The sequence below is a fragment of the Rutilus rutilus genome, assembly GCF_951802725.1.
Source record: "Rutilus rutilus genome assembly, chromosome: 1".
Classification (NCBI taxonomy): Eukaryota; Metazoa; Chordata; class Actinopteri; order Cypriniformes; family Leuciscidae; genus Rutilus; species Rutilus rutilus.
Window position 1 is genome coordinate 10010746 of NC_140209.1, and position 23671 is coordinate 10034416.

The window sequence follows — 23671 nt, forward strand, 5'->3', positions numbered from 1 at the left end:
TATATATATATACACATATATATATAGGGGAGCGCGGGGCACAACGTAACACGGGGTTAGTTGTAACACGCTTGTTGTAAATACTTCCGCACATGCTTGGATGACGAAACTTGGTGTATTTACTAGTTGCCATATCAACTATAACTTTTATATAGAAAAAAAATTCCGCCAAAATTATTATTTTTTTGGAAGATATCCATAAACATTTATTAAACCATAGCAAAAGTAAATTTCTTACTTAAGTTAATTTTTAATCTCTATTTTTTGTGTTTATTTAAAATAAGACAAATCTGATATTATTTTAATCTCCAAGATGTTATTTAACAGTTGAGATAGTTATTTAATGCTTCGCTAACTAGCAGAAGACACTAGCAGGGTTTAAATCCCAGTTGTGCAGGCGGGGCATGTTGAAACACTGGGTTACAATGTGCCCCTATTAGAAATATGCAATTATATTCTATACTTTTATTAATTTTATTGAGAAAACGTGAGAAAAAGGTGAATAAAGACTGAGAGTCAATGTTCAGAAATTACTAATTATTTATTTGTTTTGAACTATGTTGTATAGCTGTGTTTTCATGTGTTCGTAGTCAAAACTCAAAAATGAGTTTATATTTAATTATTAAAAATTGCCATTATTTTATATGAAAAAGTTTTTTAATTGTATTTTATTTAGAAAATATTTTAGTTTGTTTTGTATATTTTTTTTATTAGATCAGATAACATTTTAAGCTGTCATATGGTCATGTTACAATGTACCCCACACATGTTACAATGTACCCCACCTATGGGGCATGTTGTCACATTTCACTTCCATTCTTTCGGGGTATATCAAGAAAAAAGTATATACTAACAAAAACACATAATTGTACTAGACATGTGGGAAATTAATGTGGGAAAAAATAAATACTCTGAACTGTAAGTAGATTTACACAAACTGATAAAGTCAAAAAGCGTTACTTTGTGCCCCGCTCTCCCCTATATATACTAGCCTACTTTTACCATGCTGTGTTTTATTATAGAATATAAAAACATCCTCCTGTTGAACATGTATACAAGCATATGTCGTTCCAAACCGGCTTGAGTTTTTCTTCTGTTGAACGCAAGAGAAGATATTTTGAAACCATCTGAGTAACTTCCTCACACTTCAGCTTCATGCGGCTTCTTACGTTTGTGGATTTTAAACTTCCTTTCCTTTTATTAATACAGTGTATACTTTTTACTTCATATACCCCGAAAGAATGGAAGTGAAATGTGACAACATGCCCCATAGGTGGAGTAGGCTACATTATGATGAGATATGACGGATTCAAATGCTATCTGATAAAAAAAAAAAAAAAAAAAGTATATTATATATATATATATATATATATATATATATATATATATAGGGGAGAGCGGGGTAAGTTGTCACACGGGTAAGTTGTCACACTGTCCATAACTCCAACACTAGAGGCTCTATCTCAAAAATCAAATAGCCACTTTATGTGACTTCTTCTTCTATAGTCAACTTCCTGTTCACATGTGGTCAAGATCACTGTAATCTGAGGTTAGCACAATTTTCTTATTTTTCTGCTTAAAAAGTAAAAAAAAAATCCCTTTACATTTTATGCAATACAACTTTGTTAGGTATGAATGTTTAAAATTATTATTTTGCACAAAATAGAGGAGACAGTAACGTGTCTTTTGGTACTTTAGCTAAAGTGATATGTTGAGCTAAACTTGAGATTTAGCCAACATTAGCTCACATGCCAATATGGGGCAAGTTGTCTCAATGACTTTGGGGCAAGTCGTCACATGTGCCCCAGCACCAACCCTGTCCTGCCTAGCACGCCCAGTTGCTTCTGCTATCACCAGCTCACCCTTACCCAACAATGCTATTGCTGACAGTGGGCTACCAACTCCAGTGGACATCCGGCCATATCCAAAAGATGGCCCCCGAAAACCAGCCAGCAAAGGAAGAAAACGACGCAAATCAGCAATACTTACTGACACGCCAGTGAAGCAGCAACTAGAAATAGAAAAGAATAAGTCTCAATCTAGCAAAAAGCTGTTTCAAAAGAAAGGGAAGCAGAAATCTGGACCTATGAAAAACAAGGCAGCTACATTTACATTTAGTCATTTAGCAGACGCTTTTGTCCAAAGCGACTTACAAATTAGGACTAATTTAAGCGAGTCATTGTGAAGAGGCAAAAAAAAAAAAACACAAGAAGTGCTCAAAATACGAAGTTCAGGCATTGTTCAGAGTAGCATATGCGTAAAATGTGTAAAATGCAACAATTGGGCCCATGATGCTTGCACCTCAGGCCAGGCAATTTATGTGTGTCAGAATTGTGACTCTGGAGATTAGTCCGATTAGTCAGATACAGGGCATCTGTTTTGTTCAGAGGTTAAGTTAAGCAGGTTATCTGCAGCATTCCATTCAGTTATCAGGATCTATGTGCAAGTCATAGAACGTTTGAGTTTAAAGTTCAAAGTAAAGTGGTTTTGCCACTTAATTGAAATGTGCATTATTTGGATTGAAATAATTGTTTTTCCAGGTTCTCCAGGCACGGATGTTTATATTTCCAGGTCTGTTTTGAGTTTAAAAGTTAAAATCAATATTCACAATTAAGTAGTTGTGTTCTTATTTTTTAGATAATCTAGTGTGACAACTTACCCACCCTAGTGTGACAACTTACCCGCCGATGGGGCAAATTGTCACAAGTGCACACTCGCTATTCAACAGTCTACAACTCCGTAATGAGATAAGATATGAAGATGTTATGAATACAACATATGTGCCCAAGACTTCCTTCTTTCAATTTTGATGTATGGTGCTCAGTAAATGTTAGACAGTGTGAAAAGTGTGACAACATACCCCGCTCTCCCCTATATATATATATATATATATATATATATATATATATATATATATATATATATATATATATATATACAGTATAAGACAAACTAAAAAAAATATTTTGTCATACAAAATACAATCATTGCCTTTTTATATAATTTAATTTTTTAATATTTTTTTTTTTTTTGAGTTTGACAACGAACACACTGGAAACATAAATAATTTATGAACATTGACTCTCAGTCTTTATTCACTTTTTTTCCTCATGGTTTATCAATAGAATAGAATAGAATAGAATAGAATAGAATAGAATAGAATAGTTATATCATTTTAACGCGGCACGTGTGACAACATGCCCCGCCTGAGCTGGGATTTAAACCGTACGAACTATATTAGAGATTAAAATAATATCAGATTTGTCTAATTTAAAATAAACACCAACCATAGAGATACAATTAACATAATGAGAATTGTACTTTTGTTAAATATTTAAAAATATATATATATCTTCCAAAGATTTATGAATTTTGGCGCAATTTTTTTTTCATGTTCATATGGCAAATATTACACTAATTTTCGTCATGCTAGCATGTGTGGAAGTATTTAAAACAAGAGTGACAACTAGCCCCGCGTTAGGTTGTGCCCCACTCACCCCTTCTAGAAGTTTGTGTAACCTAACCTGGAGAAATCCCCATAGTGTCTGTCCTGCTTGAACTATAGACTGTAAACAAATGATTTGAACAGTGTAGTAAGAGTTAATCATTTGTGGGAGAGGTCACTAACTCCACCCTCTTACTACACAGAAAACACTCGTTATTTCTCTTTTCTGTCAAACTCTTTGTGTCCAGACAAAATAAATAAAGAATCCGCGGTCATTGGAGAATGAAGAAAAAAGCTTTCAAGAAGGATTTATGATACGTTTGTTTCTGAACAGAGAGACATCAGATCTTAAACATAATGAGCAATCCAGACATTATACAGATGAGCGAGAGAGACTCTCCAGTCCTCAGAATCAGAGCCCAGCAGAACCAGAACCCGGAGAACCAGGAGCCGGACGGTGGCGATGAGGAGGCCGCGCTGAACGGCCCCCGGAGCCGCGAACACAAGCCGGCAGTGAAGAGAGAGTTTCTGCGCGAGAGTTGCGCTGTGGTTCTGCTGCTCGGGTTCCTGGGTCTGATGTGGGTTCTGGTTCTGATCTCAGTCCAGCAGCTCATCATCAGCAGCAGAAGCACAGGACACTTCAACGCCACCCGGGCCAGGTAGTACACTTTACCATGGTACAGCCTATCAGGTGCCTTTACTATAGTATTGCACTATTATCATATACTTTCATTTTTGTGTTGCGCATGACTTTAATTAAAAAATAAAAAGTATCTAAATCAATGCCCTGTATACTTAAAACAAGAAAAAAAAAATGATCTTCCAAGCCATAGTAAAATTATATAGCCTAAGTGATTAATACATTGTAACTTAATAACAAGAGGTTTGAAACATCAGTAGGCCTAATGTCTGTTTGGGTATGATTTGACTAGGGATGCACCTTTTTTTGACGGGGTTCGGTGTCTGTCGAACATTAGAGTTTCTTTTCCACCGAACCGATCCATAGGCTTCGCTATACGCGCTGGTCGACGTCACGCCGCCGTTGATTACGCATGTGGACCGTTAAAATGCAGTGAGAAAACGAAAGTGAAAGTGGAACTCGATCGTGAGCAGAAAAAATAGTTGTTTGGCAGTACATTCAAAAGAAGGCGATTCAAGTCGAGCAACATGTTCAATTTGCAATGCCTATTTGTCTCGTGGTTGCAAGGACCATAAACAATACACATCATCGCCGCTGTTAAAACCTTTGCGTATGAAACCGAAATACGAGTTGTGCTTGAAGGAATTCTACAGACAGCAGCCAAAATGCAGCATCTTCAGGTAGCCTTCGGCAAAAACCTGCGTTCACCATACGACCATTATTCTTTTTATTTAAAATAAAATGAAAAATAGGTTACACTGCTGTGGACGTTGTTTACTTCATTAATGTGTTTACTGTGTTAATGGACTGAGTTTGGGAGTAGGATTCGGTATTCGCATTCGGCAGAATCTTAACCAGTGGATTCGGTATTCGGCCGAACCCCAAAAATCTGGATTCAATGCATCCCTAGATTAGACAGGGCAAAATATTAAAACATGCTGACGCTGTAATGTTAAACTATTAACAGTTGATGAACATTAAAATAAGAGGCTATTTGCAGTATTATTTTTATATGTCATACTGCAGATATCTCTACTAATGATGCTTAAAGTTAGCATTAAATGAAAACTCATGTTTCTAAATTAATGCTTTTCATCTTATTGTGAATATTTCATACATTCATAAAGAATAGAATAGAATATAGCAGAATAAAGAGTAGAGTATAATAGAGTAGATAAGAATAGAATAGAAGAGAGTAGAATAGACTAGAATAGAATAGAGTAGAATACAGCAGAATAAAGTAGGATAGAATAGAGCATAATATAATAGAATTGAGCAGAATAAAGAAGAATAAATAAAGCAGAATAAAAAAAAATGAGCACACAGGTGCAATAAACCTTGGCTTCACTGAAATAACTCGATAGGAACAAAACTATAATAATAACAGTAAAATAAAAACAGAGCAGTAGACCTGTGCTCATGTGTGTAAAGTTATGTGTTATGATGTGCATCAGGATGCATTTGGATCAGATCACCAGCGTCGGGCCGCGGACCCTGGGAAGCCCAGAGATCGAGATCACGGTGAACTACCTTCAGGATCAGATCGAGCAGATCCGGTCTGAGAGTGAAGCTGGCTCTCACTCCATCACAGTGGACGTCCAGCGGCCCAGCGGCACCATCGAATACTACAGCTCCATCAGACGCTACGACCGGCTGACCAACATCGCCGTCAAGCTCGAGCCCAAGAGCGGCGCGCAGCACTTCATGCTCGCTAACTGCCACTTCGACACGGTGGCCGACAGCCCAGGTGTGTTTCTACAACGCTTCACACATCATCATGCTGGCGTTCTCCTCAGGAGACTCTTGAGTTTGTGCTTTAATAGAGTTATGTTTCTTCCTTAATTCCTCCTTTAGGGTTTGTGAGAATTAGATCTCAGTTACGTCTCATTTAAGTTTCAACTTTGATACAATATTTGTGTCTTAAGTATCAATATGTTGCTCCTAGTTTCCTGCAGTGAGAATTATGAAGCTTCATTAGGTGAAAGAGTTAATAAAATGTTACTTGAGACTTGAAATTAAACATAATTGAGAGTCACATTAAGTATTTATATTTGTTTCTCCTTAAGTGGGAGACAAAATGTCTCAAATGAGTCTCTCGTCATGATCCGGTGAGAGTCTGGAGCTGTATACTGAATTTGGAGATTAATGGAAATGATGGAATTTATAATGAGATCTCTAACCTTTTATTGCAAATTTGAGCAGTTTGAGACACTGTTGAAATTCCTGTTGAAACTAACAGAGTCTTTTTCTCAGAAGATTGAGGAGAAACATGAGACGCGGGAGACTGCAGTCACACACAATGGTGACGTCACACGCATAACCCCTATTGGTGTTGTGGTTTTAGTCAGAATGTGATTTTGTTTGAGTTTCACAACAGTGTTGTTGTTCTTTCATGTCTGGATTTATGTTAAATCCCAGTCAGTTATGATTTGAATGCATTTGATTGACAGGATTAAATTGTATTTTTGTTTCTGCGTTATCAGCATTTTGCCTATAATTAATGGTTTTATGTATTTGTATCCATAGCATGTTTTATTGTTTTCTTTGAATCATGTTTCTATATTTGTGCGCATGCTTTACTCTAGTGCAGGGATGTCCAATCCTGCTCCTGGAGGGCCACTGTTCTGCAGAGTAATGCTCCAACCCCAATTAAACACACCTGAACCAGATAATCAAGGTCTTACTAGGCATTCTAGAAACTTCCAGGTAGGTGTGTGGAGGCAGGCTAAAGCTAAACCCTCCAGAACTGAGTTTGGACACCCCTGCTCTAGTGTATCAGTAATAACTGCAGGTACTGTGTGATCAATAACGTGTGTGTGCATGTGTTTCAGGAGCCAGTGATGACGCCGTCAGCTGTTCAGTGATGTTGGAGGTTTTACGTTCTCTAGCTAATCTCTCCACACCACTCAAACACGGCGTCATCTTCCTGTTCAACGGGGCAGAGGAGATCGGGCTGCTGGTGAGAGGTCACGGCACGGCTGACCTTTGACATTAACAGTTACAGTTAATCATTTGGCAGACACTTTTATCCAAATCGGCTTACAAATGAGGAGAGCAATAGAAGCAGTTAAACTAACAATAGGACAACAATATGTAAGTACTGTGACCCTTCCCAGCTTGGACAAGGAGTTGTGTGGCATGCTCTGATAGGAAGGGCCTGATCCTCCTAATGTTGTATAAGGCAAATCTGCAGGACCAAGCAGTTGTAGCAGTGTGGTCTGTGAAGTTCCATTGATCATCAATTACAACTCCAAGGTTCCTGGCTGACCTTGATGGAGTTATGGATGATGAACCCAGCTGAATGGAGAAGTTATGGTGTAGTGTTGGGTTGGCAGAGACTACACGCAGCTCTGCCTTCGCAAGTTTTTTTTGAAGGTGGTGGTCTTTCATCCAGCCAGAAATATCTGTCAGGCAGGCTGAGATACGATCACCTACCGTCGGATCATCAGGCTGGAATGAGAGGTAGAGTTGTGTGTCATCAGCATAGCAGTGATAGGAAAAGCCATGTTTCTGAATCACAGATCCTAGTGATGTCATGTAGATGGAGAAGAGAAGTGGTCCCAGCACTGAGCCCTGAGGCACTCCAGTAGCTAGATGTTGGGTCTTAGACACCTCACCCCTCAACAACACCCTAAAGGACCTACCTGAGAGGTAAGACTTGAACCGCTGATGTGCGGTTCCTGAGATGCCCTTTATCTTTAGGATTGACAGGAGTATCTGGTGGTTAACTGTGTCAAAGGCAGCAGACAGATCCAGGAGGATGAGGACTGAGGATTTGTAAGCTGCTCTTGCCAGTCTCAGAGCTTCAATAACCGAGAGCAGGGCAGACTCAGTAGAGTGTCGCCTTTGAAGCTAGACTACTTGTTGTTCTGTGTAAGAAAGGCAGAGATCTGTTTGAAAACAACTCGTTCAAGTGTTTTAGCAACGAATGGAAGAAGGGATACCGGTCTGTAATATTCTGGAAATGCTGGATTTAGAGTGGGTTTCTTAAGCTTTGGGGTTACCCTAGCCTGCTTAAATGCTGTGGGAAAGATACCAGTGTGAAGAGAAGTGTTGATATGAGTGAGTAAGTGCAGGTACAACTGAGGAAGAAATGGCTTGAAGTAGATTAGTGGGAATAGGATCAAGCGGACAGTTAGTGGGGTGATTGGAAAGGATGAGTTTGGATACTTCTGCCTCTGAGAGCAGAGAGAAAGAGGGGAGAATGTGTGTGTTAGCTGTTAAGATGTGCGTGTCATTTTGTTGCGTGAGTCAGAAGAATTGTTCATTTTGTTGTGATCGTCATTTTAGCAGTAGAGATATTAGCAGCGAAGGAAGATAGGAGGGGGATTGATAAAGACCAAGGTCAGTAGGATCTTTCGATTTGTGTCACTTCCACTCTGTTTAGAGTGATGTTGGCGTAGAACATCAGATAGCCAGCAGACAGAGGGAGTGACGGGAGCTGGCCTGGATGACGGGGGCAGAAGTTGTCCAAGCAGGATGACCTCAGCGAGCATGTGATTATCTTAGTGATATGTGTTCAGGCGGTTTGATGTGAATTGCTCACATTACTTTCATCATTCATGGTCTCACAGTGTGTTTGCCACACACATGCATGTTAAAGTGTAGTTTGATCTCTGTTAACATCTGCCTCTCTCTCAGGGGAGTCACGGCTTCATTACCCAGCATCCCTGGGCTCAGCAGGTGCGAGCGTTTGTGAACCTGGATTCAGCAGGATTGGGAGGGAAAGAGATGGTGTTTCAGACAGGTAAACAGTCCACACACACATGTGTGAATCAGAGCTGAACACCTTCAGGAGGAGAATCTGCACTGTAGAACAAGTGCCAGAGTTAAAGAGATTCACCTCATCTCGTGTCACAACGGTTCTCGGCCTTCACCCCAGGATTTATATGGTCTTGAAAAACTGGGATAAATGAAGAAGCTTCATTGTAAAAGTGGTTTCTAGACCTGAATATCTTAAAGGTTTTGTCCACTGCTGTGATTGGCTGCTGTGAGACTTCAGTGTAAACACCCACTGCTGTGATTGGCTGCTGTTAGACTTCAGTGTAAACGCCCACTGCTGTTATTGGCTGTGAGACTTCAATGTAAACGCCCACTGCTGTGATTGGCTGACATCTTTGCATATGAAATAGCTAAACAAACGTAAACGTAGCCTGAGAGAGCCTGGCTGATCTGTGACACTTCTAGTCAAGTCAAGTCAAGTCATCTTAATTTAGCGCTTTTAACAATGTAGATTGTTTCAAAGCAACTTTACAGAGATAAACGTATAATTTATGGTAACAGAGATTGTTTTGGTTTTATAGAGGTTCTTTAATAAAGTTATTTTCAGCTAAAGTTTGTTTTGATTGATTCGCTTCCGTCGCAACGATCATTTGTTATTAAATTAAATTAGGGGCCGCTAAGACGACACCATCCTCTCTACACAGACTTTAGATGCGAACCTGTGATAAATGCTGATGGCATTCACATGCGCATTAAGAATTGGTTCTATAGTAATATGCATTTGAATATATGTGCGTCGATTTGGAATTCGCTACAGACCAAGCCTAAACAAAGTAGTGGGCTAGCCTTATAAATTTTTATACAGAATTTTATTTTATTTTATCACTTTGGGGTAGGTACGCGAACGCAATTTCAGAAAATGCTTTATCTGGAGTGGTAAAGGGATCCTCCATAGGGAGAGACTAGTTGGCACTTCAGCACTGCATTGTCATCGGGTCCAGGCGAAGGTCCTTCGTCAAATCTGGATACAGCCTGGATCCGGCATTCTGCGGGAAAACCTCAGGATAAGCAAAGACACTAAATTAGCGTAGATGCCATTCTTTCTTATGATGTAACGAGTACATCAGGATTTATGGGAAGTGTTCCCGGTTCTGGCTGACCTGATCTATGCAGCCTAACATTTAATTATAGAAGTCTAGAATGTGTTATGTGTATGCTAGGTCAAAGAGATGTGTCTTTAATCTTGCTTTGAACTGACAGAGTGTGTCTGCTTCCCGGACAATGTTAGGAAGATTGTTCCAAAGTTTTGGTGCTAAATAGGAAAAGGATCTACTGCCAGCAGTCGATTTTGATATTCTAGGTATTATTAACTGGCCGGAATTTTGAGATCGCAATAGACGTGAAGGACTATAATGCGTTAAGAGCTCGCTCAAGTACTGCGGAGCTAAACCATTTAGTGCTTTGTAAGTATTCAGCAATATTTTATAATTTATACGATGTTTAATAGGGAGCCAATGCAGTGTTGACAGAACCGGGCTAATATGGTCATACTTCCTGATTCTGGTAAGATCTCGAGCTGCTGCGTTTTGGACCAGCTGTAGTTTGTTTATTAAGCGTGCAGGGCAACCACCCAGTAGAGCATTACAATAATCTAGCCTTGAGGTCATGAACGCATGAACTAATTGTTCCGCATTTGTCAATGAGAGCATATGACATAATTTAGATATATTTTTAAGATGGAAAAATGCGGTTTTACAGATATTAGACACGTGACTTTCAAATGAAAGATTGGTATCAAAGAGCACACCCAGGTTCCTAACCAACGACGAAGACTTAACAGAGCAGCCATCAAGTGTTAGACAGTATTCTAGGTTATTAAGTGAGGACGTTTTTTGTCCAATAATTAGAATCTCTGTTTTTTCAGAATTAAGTAGTAGGAAATTACTAGTCATCCAGTTTTTTTATATCAGCTATGCATTCTGTTAATTTTGTGAATTGGTAAGTTTCGTCAGGGCGTGAAGAAATATAGAGCTGAGTAACGTCTGCATAACAGTGAAAGCTAATTCCATGTTTCCTAATGATATCTCCCAATGGAAGCATGTACAGAGTGAACAGCAGCGGTCCTAGTACTGAGCCTTGTGGTACACCATACTGAACTTGTGATCGATGAGACATCTCTTCATTTACTGCTACAAACTGATAACGGTCAGATAAGTATGATTTAAACCATGCCAGTGCAATTCCACGAATGCCAAGATAGTTTTCTAGTCTATTTAAAAGAATGTTATGGTCAATAGTGTCAAATGCAGCACTAAGATCATTAAGTAACACTAATAGAGAGATACAACCACGATCGGATGATAAGAGCAAATCATTTGTGACTCTAATGAGAGCTGTCTCAGTACTATGGTACGGTCTAAATCCGGACTGAAAATCCTCGCAGATATCATTTCTTTCAAGAAAGGAACACAGTTGTGAGGATACTGCTTTTTCTAATATCTTTGACAGAAAAGGTAGAATCGAGATTGGCCTGTAATTTACTAATTCTGTAGGATCAAGTTGCGTTTTTTTTAATAAGTGGTTTAATCATAGCCAGCTTAAAGGTTTTTGGTAAGTACCTAGAGACAAAGACGAATTAATGATATTAAGAAGAGGATCTGTGACCTCTGGAAGCATCTCTTTAAGCAGTTTAGTCGGAATAGGGTCTAACATACATGTTGTCGATTTAGATGAATTTACGAGTTTGCAAAATTCTTCCTCTCCTATAGCAATAAAAGAATATTTTTTTTCCTCAGGGAGACTACAATGCACTGCCTGATGCGATACTGTAGTAGATGGTTGCATAGTTATAAGTTTGTCCCTGATATTATCAATCTTATAAGTAAAGAAGTTCATAAAGTCATTACTGCTATGTTGCTTGGAAACTTCTGGGCTGGAAGCTCCGAAATACCTCTAGGTTTGTTTTCTTCCAGTTGTGCTCCATTTTTCTGGCTGCTCTCTTAAGGGCCCGAGTGTGCCCGTTGTACCACGGCACTGGACTTCTCTTCTCGTCATTTCACTAACACACTAGTGGGCGGGGCCAAAGTTGCGATGATGATGAAGTAGGCGTTGATTCTTTTTTTCAGCAGAGGCAGTATCTAACCAACGAGTCGTTCTCTGTGCTTAGTTTCAATAAAAGCTGTTTTTGGACCAACAAGGAAGTTTTCAGTTCTGAAACTTACAGGATATTCTTATAGTGTGATGACCTCTTATTTGTCAAAACCTCAAGGAGAATTGTATTTAACCCATTTAAAACATCATGGGCATTTTATAATGAATATACATTTTTCAACCTGGAAAAGTCTTGTAAATTCACTGGTTAAAAAGAGCAGGAACCTGTGGAAATTTGTTTCCACCCGATAATAATAAACAAAAAAGGTTAATGTAACCTTTTTATCCTAAGATGTAAAATGACGGTTAATTCTAAAGGTCAGAATTATGAGAAAAAAGTTACAATTGCCTTTTTTTATTAAAGGTCCCATGACATGGGGTTATTCTATTATTTTATAATGTTTCCTGGGTTGCCCTTATAATGTTGGTATGTTTTTTAGATTAAAAAATAGTCATAATTTAGAAAGCATTTTTCCTAGCCTGATTTTAGCCTGTGATTTGAACGCTCTGTTTGAAGGGGCGTGTCTGCTGTGATATTCAGTGTAACCGGCCACTGCTGTGATTGGCTGACATGCTTGCATATGAAATAGCTAGCTACTACACGTGGAACTCTCTCGAATACGTTTACTACAGCTATTATACGTTTTTACTAGGGCTGTAGTCAAGACCACCTTTGTCGAGTCCAAGACAAGTCCAAGACCAGGACTAGTCGAGTCCAAGTCAAGACCGAGTCCAAAGAGGTTCGAGTCCGAGTCAAGACCGAGTCCAAAAAGGTTCGAGTCCGAGTCAAGACCGAGTCCAGGACAGGAAAAAAAAAAGTCTGCTAAAAAAATATAGGCTATAGCCTATAGAAATTAAATCACTATGTAATGATGAAATAATGAATAATTTTAATTTTATTTAAAATAATTGACAAATTAAAAAAAATAAAAAAATAAATAAAAATGATATAGGCCTAAAGGAGCACACACATTCGTTTCGACTGTCTGATCAGCCTCACATTCCTGTCAATCATACACGCGATGTCAACCAATTAAACTGCATGAGGGAAGGCCGAGCCAACTCACAGACACACACACACACACGAGATGCGGATAAACCGCGGATCGGGCGGATGACGTGACGAAAAATAATATTTTAATTAAATTCAGGTGGGTGGCGGCTGAAGCAATCAAATGAAAAAAGTTTGCCACTAAGCAAACCTGCAAGTTATGAGCTGGGTTATTTTGTTTCGATATTAGCTATATTTTAAAACAGCCAGTCATTGGAGCCTAACGTTACCACTCGTGGAATAGGCAAAGAAAGAAAGGTAAGAAAAAAAGTCGGAAACCTTTGCCCATTAATTAGATGTGCAAGGCAAGCAGGCTAGTTTTCGGGGTGTTATGGACAATCAAAAATGTGAATATTCACGTTGCACTAGCGGTGGACTTTCAGCGAGTTTAATTAAACATTTATTTTTTAAAGAGCTGTTTGTGAGTCAAAAGAGCCGGCTCTTTTCAGTGAGCTGATCAAACGAGCCCGTTCACGAAAAAGAGCCGGCTCTTTTCAGTGAGCTGAGTGAAACGAGCCGGCTCACGAAAAAGACGCGAAATGCCCATAGTTATTAAGTGGCCAGTGTTTCACTTTCCCTCCAATAATATTTTGTTTTAATATCGCGGCGACGTATGTGTGATTACTGGGAACATAATAAAGACTCCTGGACTCGGTCGAGACCAAAAGCCATATTTGGCAAGACCAGTGGCCGAGACCGAGACAAGTCCGAGTCCGAATACCAGCGAGTCCGAGACAAGTCCGAGACCATAGAAAAACGGTCTCGAGTCCGGACTCGAGTCCAAGACCGGACTCGAGTACTACAGCCCTAGTTTTTACTATTACAGCTATCGAGATTAACTAATCGTGAGAAGTTTTTAAAGTATTTAGATCTATTCCCATCGCATAAAATGTTGCCGTGATGAGCATTGAGCAAGCAGATGACAGTCTGTTGATCGTGAGAATGAAGATCTTATCATTGCAAAGCAGTTTCTGCACTTGCTTTCACCAATGCAAACACGATGATGTAAATACGGTAAGAGCTTCGTTTTGCAGTGTAATGTGCGTCATTGATTTCATAACGAGTTTGTCAAGTGTCCAGATAAACTCGCGCTGTATGGAAAGATTGTTCTTTGATCGCTTTCTGTATATAATTCATTCACAATTTAAATACGATTATTTTCATCCTACTAAAATAAACGATTTGAAGTTGATATTTTAGTCACTGGCTTGACTTACTGATGCATAAACAGTATTGAACGATTTTGAGAAAAAGACTTGATTTCTGAACTTGAACAATTACACATCAGAAATTGTTGCTTGGTAGCTCGATCGATTTATTTTCAGACGTTCATCGAGGCCAGCTCTGTATTGATCCAAGTTGAGGAAACAGTTGTCTGTGAAATGTTTGGACCATACAAAACTTTGGGGAGTTGTGTCGGCGCATTTCCAGAGAAAATGAAATTAATCCACTGGTTCTTCTGGGGCTTGGATAAAGGAACTAAAAGAAGGTCACGGTGTTCATTTGTACATCCAATTATTGAGCATACGCACACTGATCTATATAGAATGACTGGATAGCTCATGACGTCATAAACTGTGAAGCCACCGCGCCGCCATCTTGGCATTCCCTAGTGAGCTCACGCGTTCTATTGAATCAATAGGAAATTTTATGATTTGACTGAGAAAACATTGCCTAACGAGATACCGTTTTTAAAACTAAAGTCTCCCTATACATTTTTACAACACAAACATCCTAAGCATTTAAATGGGTATTTGTTTAAAGTCGGAATTTTTTCCTGCTTATTAAAAAAACACAATTTATTTGCAAAAGGAGTAAAAAAAAAAATGTACGAGAACACTAGCTGCCTTCACTGAAGAGCTATCTTCACAGGTAAGAAAAACAGTTTGATACTATTAAGTAAGTAGTAACGACCAATATTTTTGAGAATTTTCAGGTGAATGTTGTTTCGTGGCCACGAATTAATAATACCTCAGCACTTTTTAGTAATTTGTTCCGTCGTTTTACTATATTGTGGCCACGTTGTAATTCATTAAATCAAAATGAGGGAGGGAATTAGTTCAACGTGTCCACAATTTATTAAAACGAGGGAACAAATAAGTCGTCGTAACAGCAAATTATTTAGATCAGTGGACAGGGCGAGCAGAGAGAGAGACCCAGCAAACATGCTCCTTTGGGGCCCGAATGGGGCCCTTGCGGGCAGCCCACTGTGGGCCCAGATACCGGCGTGAAATGCGGGGCACATGTGGGCCCCACACTATGGGGCCCAGGTGGGGCCCCATCGGGACAGCCCAAAGTGTGGGCTGACTGTGGGCTAGCCCACACTAAGTAGAGTGGGCCCCCATTGGGGCCAGTTGTGGGCCCACAGCAAACCCCTTAGGGACCCGTGTGGGACCACTGTGGGCAGCCCACTGTGGGCCCAGATACCAGCGTAAAATGCGGGGCACATGTGGGCCCCACACTATGGGGCCCAGGTAGGGCCCCATCGGGACAGCCCAAAGTGTGGGCTGACTGTGGGCTGGCCCACACTAAGTAGAGTGGGCCCCCATTGGGACCAGTTGTGGGCCCACAGCAAGCCCACGCTGTGGGCAAAGTGTGGGTATACTGTGGGTACATTGGGTTAAGTGTGGGCATACTGTGGGAACACTGTAAAAAGTGTGGGCATACTGTGGGTACACTGGGAAAAGTGTGGGCATACTGTGGACAATGCAAAGATGTATTGTAATATACCTGTGGCCTTAGCAAACAAGATTAGTTTGGCTGTACTTTGCATTTGCCACAATACATGCAAAATAATTGCACTTGTTGAAATAGTACATTATAAGTTATATGTTTCAAATAATTTCATTTATTCACAGTCATGTAAAATATATATATATATACAATACATTACCGTTCAAAAGTTTGGGGTCAGTAATTTTTTTTAAATACTTTTGAAAGAAATCCCTTCATCTCATCAAAGCTGTATTTATTTAATAAATACATTAAAAAGAGCAATATTCTGAAATATTGTTGCAACTTAAAATAACTGTTTTCTGTTTTAATCTATTTTACAAAGTAATTATTCCTGGGATGTTAAAAAATTATGTTAATAATTTATTACAGTAGCCAGCATCCAGTCGTCAGCATGTAAATCGTGGAAAAAAAATTAGGAACGTTTGAACAGAACTGTCAAAAGAGCAGCATTTATTTTAAATAGATTTTGAGTCTTTTGTCTTCAGAGTCCTCTGGTTCTTCTGCTCCTTCCACCATCCCAGTCTCTTGCATTATGATTTAACAGGATCAGGATCAACCCCTTCGGATGCTGCGGCCTGGCTGTTTTTTGTGTCAGTTTTTTCTCTAAAGTGAGAAAAAAACAACAACAATTGAAATGTTAACAAATTTTTTTACAAAAAAACAAAAACAAGGGTTGTTCCAAGTGTAATTTATATATGACTGGAGAAACCTGAGAATAATTTGAGTTCCGGAAAAATAGTTACAGGTGTTTATTATTATTAAAAACAAATTTAGGCGGTGTTGTTGAAAGAGAAACATACAGAGAGTGAACCAACTGAGGGCATGATGAAATAAGAGCATAAGAACAATTTATTAAAATTATCAACACAACGTAAAGAATAATTTTGTCAACTTGTATTCACACTCATGTCGTTCCAAACCTGCATGATTTCTTCTGTGGAAGATGATATTTTGAAAAATGACTCAAAGTCAATGGGATCCAATGGGATTTTCATTGTACAAAACAGATTAAACATAATTCAAAATATCTTCTTTTGCATTCCACAGAAAAAAATAAATAATACATGTTTGGAACAACATGAAGAACAAACCTTTTAATGTCTTTATCAATAAATCATTGATAGATTTAACTTGCAGCCTGAATATGTTATTTTTATTACCCAAAAATAGAGGGAATGTGTCTGACGGTCAAACGAGTACTTACACAGAAAAAGAGTGACCTGTGCCTGAGTGGCTCTTTTGGGTTTATTATTTAGCTGTTTGAGACACATCACAATTAAGGAAAAAAGAGAGAAGACAACTGAATATTAGTCAAATATTACATAAATCTATACAAATAAAAATTATTATTTTTTCCATCAGTGATTATTGACTAATTAATAGTCAATCTCTGGTTCTCGAAGTGCACTGTCTTGCAGTTTATGTTCAGACCTGATCAATCTCACTTGCTCTTTTAACCAAAAGAGCTTGATTAGCTTGTCCAGGCGTGCTGGACCAGGGCTGGTGCTAAAGTCTGCAGGACAGTGGTCCTCTGCAAAATGTTCGGAACATGACTAGATGGATCACTTACAGCAGTGGTGTCCAGTCCTGGTCATGGAGGAGTTTAGCTCCAGCCTGTCTGTAGTGTCTGCTGATCCTGAAGACCTCGATCAACTGGTTCAGGTCTGCTTAACTGGGGTTGGAGCTCAATTCTGCTATCAGGATTAGATTGCAATAAATACTGAAAAGAGAGAGGACAAACAACATTTCAAATACAGTATTTAATGTTGATCTTAACTTTAAGATTAATAAATGCTGTAGAAGTAATTGTTCACTAATTGTTGGTTCATGTTAACTAAAGCTAACAAAATGAAACCTTATTATAAAGTGTTACCATTTATTAATGAGAGAGTTGGCCATATGAGTATAAAATTATTTAATAGGAATCTTAAACTGGTTCAAACTAGGCTACTATATTGTATGTTAATACTAGGCACAACTGGCATTATAACACTCCTTTAATTTGCCCTCCATGTGACGTCACGTGAAATCAATGAATTAACCGTCCAGTGAATATTTTTAAGTTAAATAAATTAGCACTAGTTTACTTTCATTCACACATTTGGAAATTGCCAGCAAAACCTTTACAATACTATCAAAATCTCTCATATACTGTACACATACAATGTGATTAAAAGCCTAAATTACAGCACAAGTTAACCTGCCTCTAGCTAGTAACAGTTAGCTGCTACTGTTAACTTAACGGATGAGAGATGCTAGCGGACTTTTCCTGAAGACACTAAATCATTTCTATAAAGTAAATATTCAACGGAAGCGTGTCATTTACATGAAAGAATGTGTCAAAAGCATTTGTATGTACTATTTGTGTAAGTTTGGGGACTAAGCTTACCTGAAAGTAGTGAAAACAACAGTGAGAGACGGAGTTACTGCTTGTGTCAGTTGAGCTGTCGTCCCGTTTCCATGGTAACGGCCTCCGCTCCAGTTCAAATGCGGCTCGAATGTTCAGCGCGAGCGCCCATTAAAACACGTAAAAGTCACGCAGCATTTACATAAACATAGAATTGATGGAGGGAATTATTTGATAATCAGATCAAATATCTTGAAAACTTTGGTTTGTTCCATTTGTTCCTATTTTAATAAAACCTGTTTAATTATAACCTCAGTGAGATCAATTATGCAACATAATAACTTAAAAATATCCATTAGGGAACGTTCTCTATAAAGGTTATTCAAAAAATAACCACCCTGCAACGTTCTGGGAACGCTATTTTATGGTTGCAAAATAATAACTTAAAAATAACCATTAGGAAACATTCTCTATAAGTTATTTTTAGGTTATTTAAAAGTAACCACCCAGCAACGTTCTGGGAACATTATTTTATGGTTACATAAAAATAAAACCAAAAAAGAATGTGCCCCTACCGTTAGTATTTGGTTCCCGTTTGGTTATTTTTTTGGGAACCAAATACTAACGTTAGGGGAATGTTCTGTGTTAACTGGGTGGTCTGTCTGACTTTATCAGTCTGTCTGGGAACAGCTGCAACAAGCAAACAGGTAAAGATAGTACTTGTCTTGCTATCTTGTTGACTGTGTGCAGTTTTAGTTAAGTATGGGATTGACTGTTGAATTAAATAACATTTATGACATTTTACAGGATCGTTAAAATAGTTTGATTTACCCTGAGCTTCTAATCTTAAAACAATGATTTAACTGTACTGTTATGGTGGGTTGCCCACAGTAAACCCTCATGGTGGCCCCACAGTGAAAAACAGCTATGGGCCCTGCATGGGCTAACCCACTGGGGGCCTGTGTGGGTTTTCTGTGGGCAGTCCCACAGTGGGTTGCCCACAGTAAATCCTAATGGGGGCCCAAATGGGTAAAACTGCTATGGGCCCCGCATGGGCTAACCCACTGGGGGCCCGTGTGGGTTTTCTGTGGGCAGTCCCACAGTGGGTTGCCCACAGTAAATCCTAATGGGGGCCCAAATGGGTAAAACTGCTATGGGCCCCGCATGGGCTAACCCACTGGGGGCCCGTGTGGGTTTTCTGTGGGCAGTCCCACAGTGGGTTGCCCACAGTAAATCCTAATGGGGGCCCAAATGGGCAAAACTGCTATGGGCCCCACATGGGCTAACCCACTGGGGGCCCGTGTGGGTTTTCTGTGGGCAGTCCCACGGTGGGTTGCCCACAGTAAATCCTAATGGGGGCCCAAATGGGCAAAACTGCTATGGGCCCCACATGGGCTAACTCACTGGGGGCCCGTGTGGGTTTTCTGTGGGCCGTCCCACAGTGGGCTTGCCCACAGTAAATCCTAATGGGGGCCCAAATGGGCAAAACTGCTATGGGCCCCACATGGGCTAACCCACTGGGGGCCCGTGTGGGTTTTCTGTGGGCAGTCCCACAGTGGGCTTGCCCACAGAAAGCCCACATGGGGCCCGAAAGGGTTTGCCCTTGCCCACACTGTCCCACAGAAAACCCACACTTACCCACAGTGGGCCCACACTGGCATGTTTGCTGGGGAACCTCGGCTGCGCGCGCGCACTCTCACCGTCTTCAGACAACAAGAGAGCTGTATTTGCTCTCTCTCCCTCGCGCATATAACGGTCGGAAGACTGATTGGCTGGATCCCAATGAGCATACTATCCATCCTAAATAGTATGTGACATTAGTAATTCTCAATACTATTTAGTGTGGATAGGGTGGAGAGTATGCATATTGGGATCCAGCCATTGTGTTTTATAGATTAGTAGTTTGTTCATATAAAGTGTTTGATTAGCAAGTACATGTTCAGGAAATGCATAATACAAATTGTATGGGTTAATGTAACGGTAAACGGACTGCACGAAGCTCTTTTGAAGCTGTCAAATGGTGTTGCTATTGGACACTTAATTGTGATTATTGCTGCTCGTTTCTTATAGGCTACTGTTGACTGTTTTATCGTTGTTTTTTGAAGAAGCAGCAGCATTACTCTTGCCTCGGAGAAAACAACACAGGCATAGCGACAATTTTGCATATAAATTACTACTTATAGGGCTTGAATTACAACCTGTGGGCAGTTTTTCTGCATCCTTTTGTGAACGTCGTTTTACACTTGTATGCTGCACAGCGGGTCATCTTAAAAGTGCCGTCGGAGCTACCAATCTCTGTATAGCTACCAATCTCTGTATAGCTGCCGTTGGAGCCCTCTGCTGGTTGGGAATCGTAAGATGGCCGCTCGAACACTTCCGGTGCCTTCACTGCCTGATGGCAGTTTAGAACGTCATGAGCTATCCAGTCATTATATAGACCCGGTCGACTGACATTTGTTAAGTCATCTGCTTTAAACATTACAGTTCTCATGATAACTTTCGTTAACTTTATATTAAGTAAATCCTCTTTAAAAGGTAATTACTCCTGGACAGAAATCCCATAGAAATATACAGAGCGACCGCAAAACGGTAGTTAAAAGACAATATTCTAAAGATGGTGGCGCCCTTGTTTCTCTGGCACATAAGGTCTATAGATCAGTGCATATGCACAACCGGCGTAGCGTCATAGAACGTCTCTGAAAAGGTTCACGCCCACTTTTAGGGGAAAACAAACCAGCGACCGCCATACACATATCGGATTGAGGACGTGTTACTAACCGTTACAAACATGCCAAAGAGGAGTTGTGTGGTTGGGTGCAGGCAGCAATAATATTTGTAAAAACCCCAAATTGAAATGTATTCCTTTCTATTCCTTAAATTTCCATGTAACGTTATTTATGCCCATCTCTGCCTGCCATATCATCCATCATCCATATTCTAAATAGCTACTCAAAATATAAAGACATAATATATACATTTAAAACTTAAATTCTTAAAACCGAAGTAAAATCATTCACTGGCTACCTGGAGACTCCATGAGGTACGAGTAAATGTCCGAGTAAGACACTTCTGGCCACTGGGTGGTGTTGTTAGACCAATTTGACGCTGGTAGATTGAAAGGGACATGTTTTTAAGTTGCCCGAATTAAGTTTATAAATGTATCGTTCACGCTCTATGAAAGGCAGGGTGGACAAATAATTATATTGCAGTATACTCACTACAAAAAACTAGACTACACCACTGGTCAGAAAGGTAGAGAATCGCTGATCTAAACCCAGATGTTGTGTTTGTTTTTCTCTGTGCAACACAAATGATCTGTTCACATTCACTTCTTTGATATGGAAAAGCGTAATCATTCTGTCAAACATCTGGAACGTGAGTGTGAGTAAATGATGAAGAATGAGCCTGTGTGTGTGTGTGTGTCAGGTCCAGAGAACCCGTGGCTGGTCCAGGCGTATGTGCAAGCCGCTGTTCACCCGTTCGCCTCAGTCGTCGGTCAGGAGGTTTTCCAGAGCGGATTAATTCCCTCAGACACAGACTTCCGCATCTTCAGGGACTTCGGGAATATTCCTGGTATGGAATGCACACTGTAAAACATGGAAGTTATGGAAAAAAAACAGCAGCTCTGATTGGCAGAACTTTGACATACAACAATACAGTATTAACAAGTTAGAGATTAAACTTAAATTTACAGGAAAAATACATATTTTATTTGATATATTTAGTGGTATTTCAGTGATATATTGTTAATATACTGTAAAAAGAAAAGTTATTGGTAATAATAAAATCAGGAGTCTTTATTGAGACTGTGAGATTCACATCATGTTAAAGACATGTCTTCTTCTCCTTCTGTCTCCTTCTACAGGGATTGATATTGCGTTCATAGAGAACGGTTACCTCTATCACACTAGATATGACACTCCGGAGCGAATCCACATCGACTCCATCCGGAGAGCAGGTGAGACTCATGATTCCTGATCCACAGGCTCATATGAGGAATAAAACATCTGCTTCAGAGAGAGTAAGAGTGAAGATCTGAGCTGATGTTCTGTTCAAGACACTCCAGATGCTGAGGGAGAGAAGATCACACACACACTCACTCACTCACTCACTCTCTCTCACACACACACACACACACACACACACACACACACACACACACACTCACTCTCTCTCTCTCTCTCTCTCTCTCTCTCTCTCTCTCTCTCTCTCTCTCTCACACACACACACTCTTGTTTTTATTTTTTTTGTTTTTTTTTACCAATAAAAAAAAGTTCAATATTTACTATTTTTTATTATTCTACAAGTACCTGTATCTTATATCTGGGTCTGGATCCGGATCAGATTTCCCTCAAAATCCATAAAGATGAGTGAATTGCAGACACTAAATTATGTTTTATTACAGTTTTTTTATTCGCTTTGGTACAAGTATTTTCACAAGTAAGGTTTACATTTTCAAAACTCTTAGTACAAACATCCAAACTGATCACACTTGTAACACAACTAGTCATTCTTTCAAAACCTGATCTCATGCTTTCATTACAGTTATACACTTCTCAGTCCACATGATCATTGTTTCAAACACAAGATTATTGTAATATGTAATGAGAACATTTGGTTTAATCACAGAAACACAAGAGTTCGGTCTTCTTTCCGTTTAGTACTTTTAACAATTAGTTCATTTAACAGCAAACAATGCAAAATACATGTTTCAAATCACCGGTGTTGCTGAAATAATTACAGTAATACAGGCTTTGCCACATTAGAAAATACACATGCATAACCTAACTTATGTAATTGAATCCATAATGTTTGTAATAGTATCTATCCAGTGTGTTATCAAAAGCTGTGATGAAGCACAGCCATGATGTTCTGTGCTAGAACAGAGTTTGCTGGCAATGAATACAGTAAATGATTTTGACTATTTCACTTAATCTGCACTGTAGTGGACCTTTACAGATGAAGGGTGAGTTACAGTAATGTCTCTACCATGTTTACAGTCTCACATGGCATACATACTGTAATGTAAAATGCTGTATTTGATGCCATCTGTCTCCCTTCTACTGATGCATCTCTGATCAATCTGATGTTTTACAGTCATTGACTGTTTCCTCTCCCTTATACTCTATTCTGCTTTACAGTATTTGCACAAATGGTCAATTTCTCTGTGTCTTTCTCTCTCTCGCACACACACACAGACACACACATGCGTGTGCACACACTTTGAACATTGTTGTGGTTATTATCGATAAATCACTTATGTAAAAATAATTCATTACATTTGGTTATCCATATCGGAAATTGCAAACAAGTTCTATAGAAACTGTATAATCAATATCTATAGAAATCTATAGGTGTGCCAAATGATTCATTGATTAACCATTAAGATCAGTTGGATTAAATAATAGACAAATGTAGTAAACTGAACAAGAAGAGATGCAAATTTAAAAGGTTTAAAAGTAAGATCTTTATGAAAGGCAGTTACTGTGAATGAAACATTTATGCAGACGAAACACTTAGTTTGTGTTGTGAAAAGGATACTTTGTGATTTTGTGTATTGTGCTAACACAATTGAAAACA

General features: G+C 39.3%; 1 protein-coding gene and 1 long non-coding RNA gene across 4 annotated transcripts in view; one reads left to right on the forward strand and one right to left on the reverse strand.

The window, feature by feature from the left end:
- Positions 1 to 3663: 3663 nt before the first annotated feature.
- The window catches only part of LOC311287272 (endoplasmic reticulum metallopeptidase 1-like), a 32219-nt gene continuing 12211 nt past the window's right edge, over positions 3664 to 23671 (forward strand). The window contains exons 1-6 of one of the 3 annotated variants that reach the window (XM_084403986.1): positions 3664 to 4104; positions 5540 to 5832; positions 6917 to 7044; positions 8727 to 8832; positions 21518 to 21664; positions 21957 to 22049. In XM_084403986.1, coding sequence (XP_084260112.1) covers positions 3803 to 4104; positions 5540 to 5832; positions 6917 to 7044; positions 8727 to 8832; positions 21518 to 21664; positions 21957 to 22049 — 1069 coding nt within the window. In that variant the 5' untranslated portion in view covers positions 3664 to 3802. Of the gene's footprint in view, positions 4105 to 4423; positions 4766 to 5539; positions 5833 to 5930; positions 6388 to 6916; positions 7045 to 8726; positions 8833 to 21517; positions 21665 to 21956; positions 22050 to 23671 lie in introns of those variants that run through there. The other 2 variants (XM_084403987.1, XM_084403988.1) reach the window with 2 other exon arrangements.
- LOC311303692 lies at positions 16029 to 18319 on the reverse strand. Its single transcript, XR_014629803.1, has 4 exons — positions 18134 to 18319; positions 17315 to 17464; positions 16949 to 17000; positions 16029 to 16347 (listed from the first exon to the last, which is right to left on the reverse strand). It is a non-coding gene; the product is annotated as an uncharacterized lncRNA (long non-coding RNA).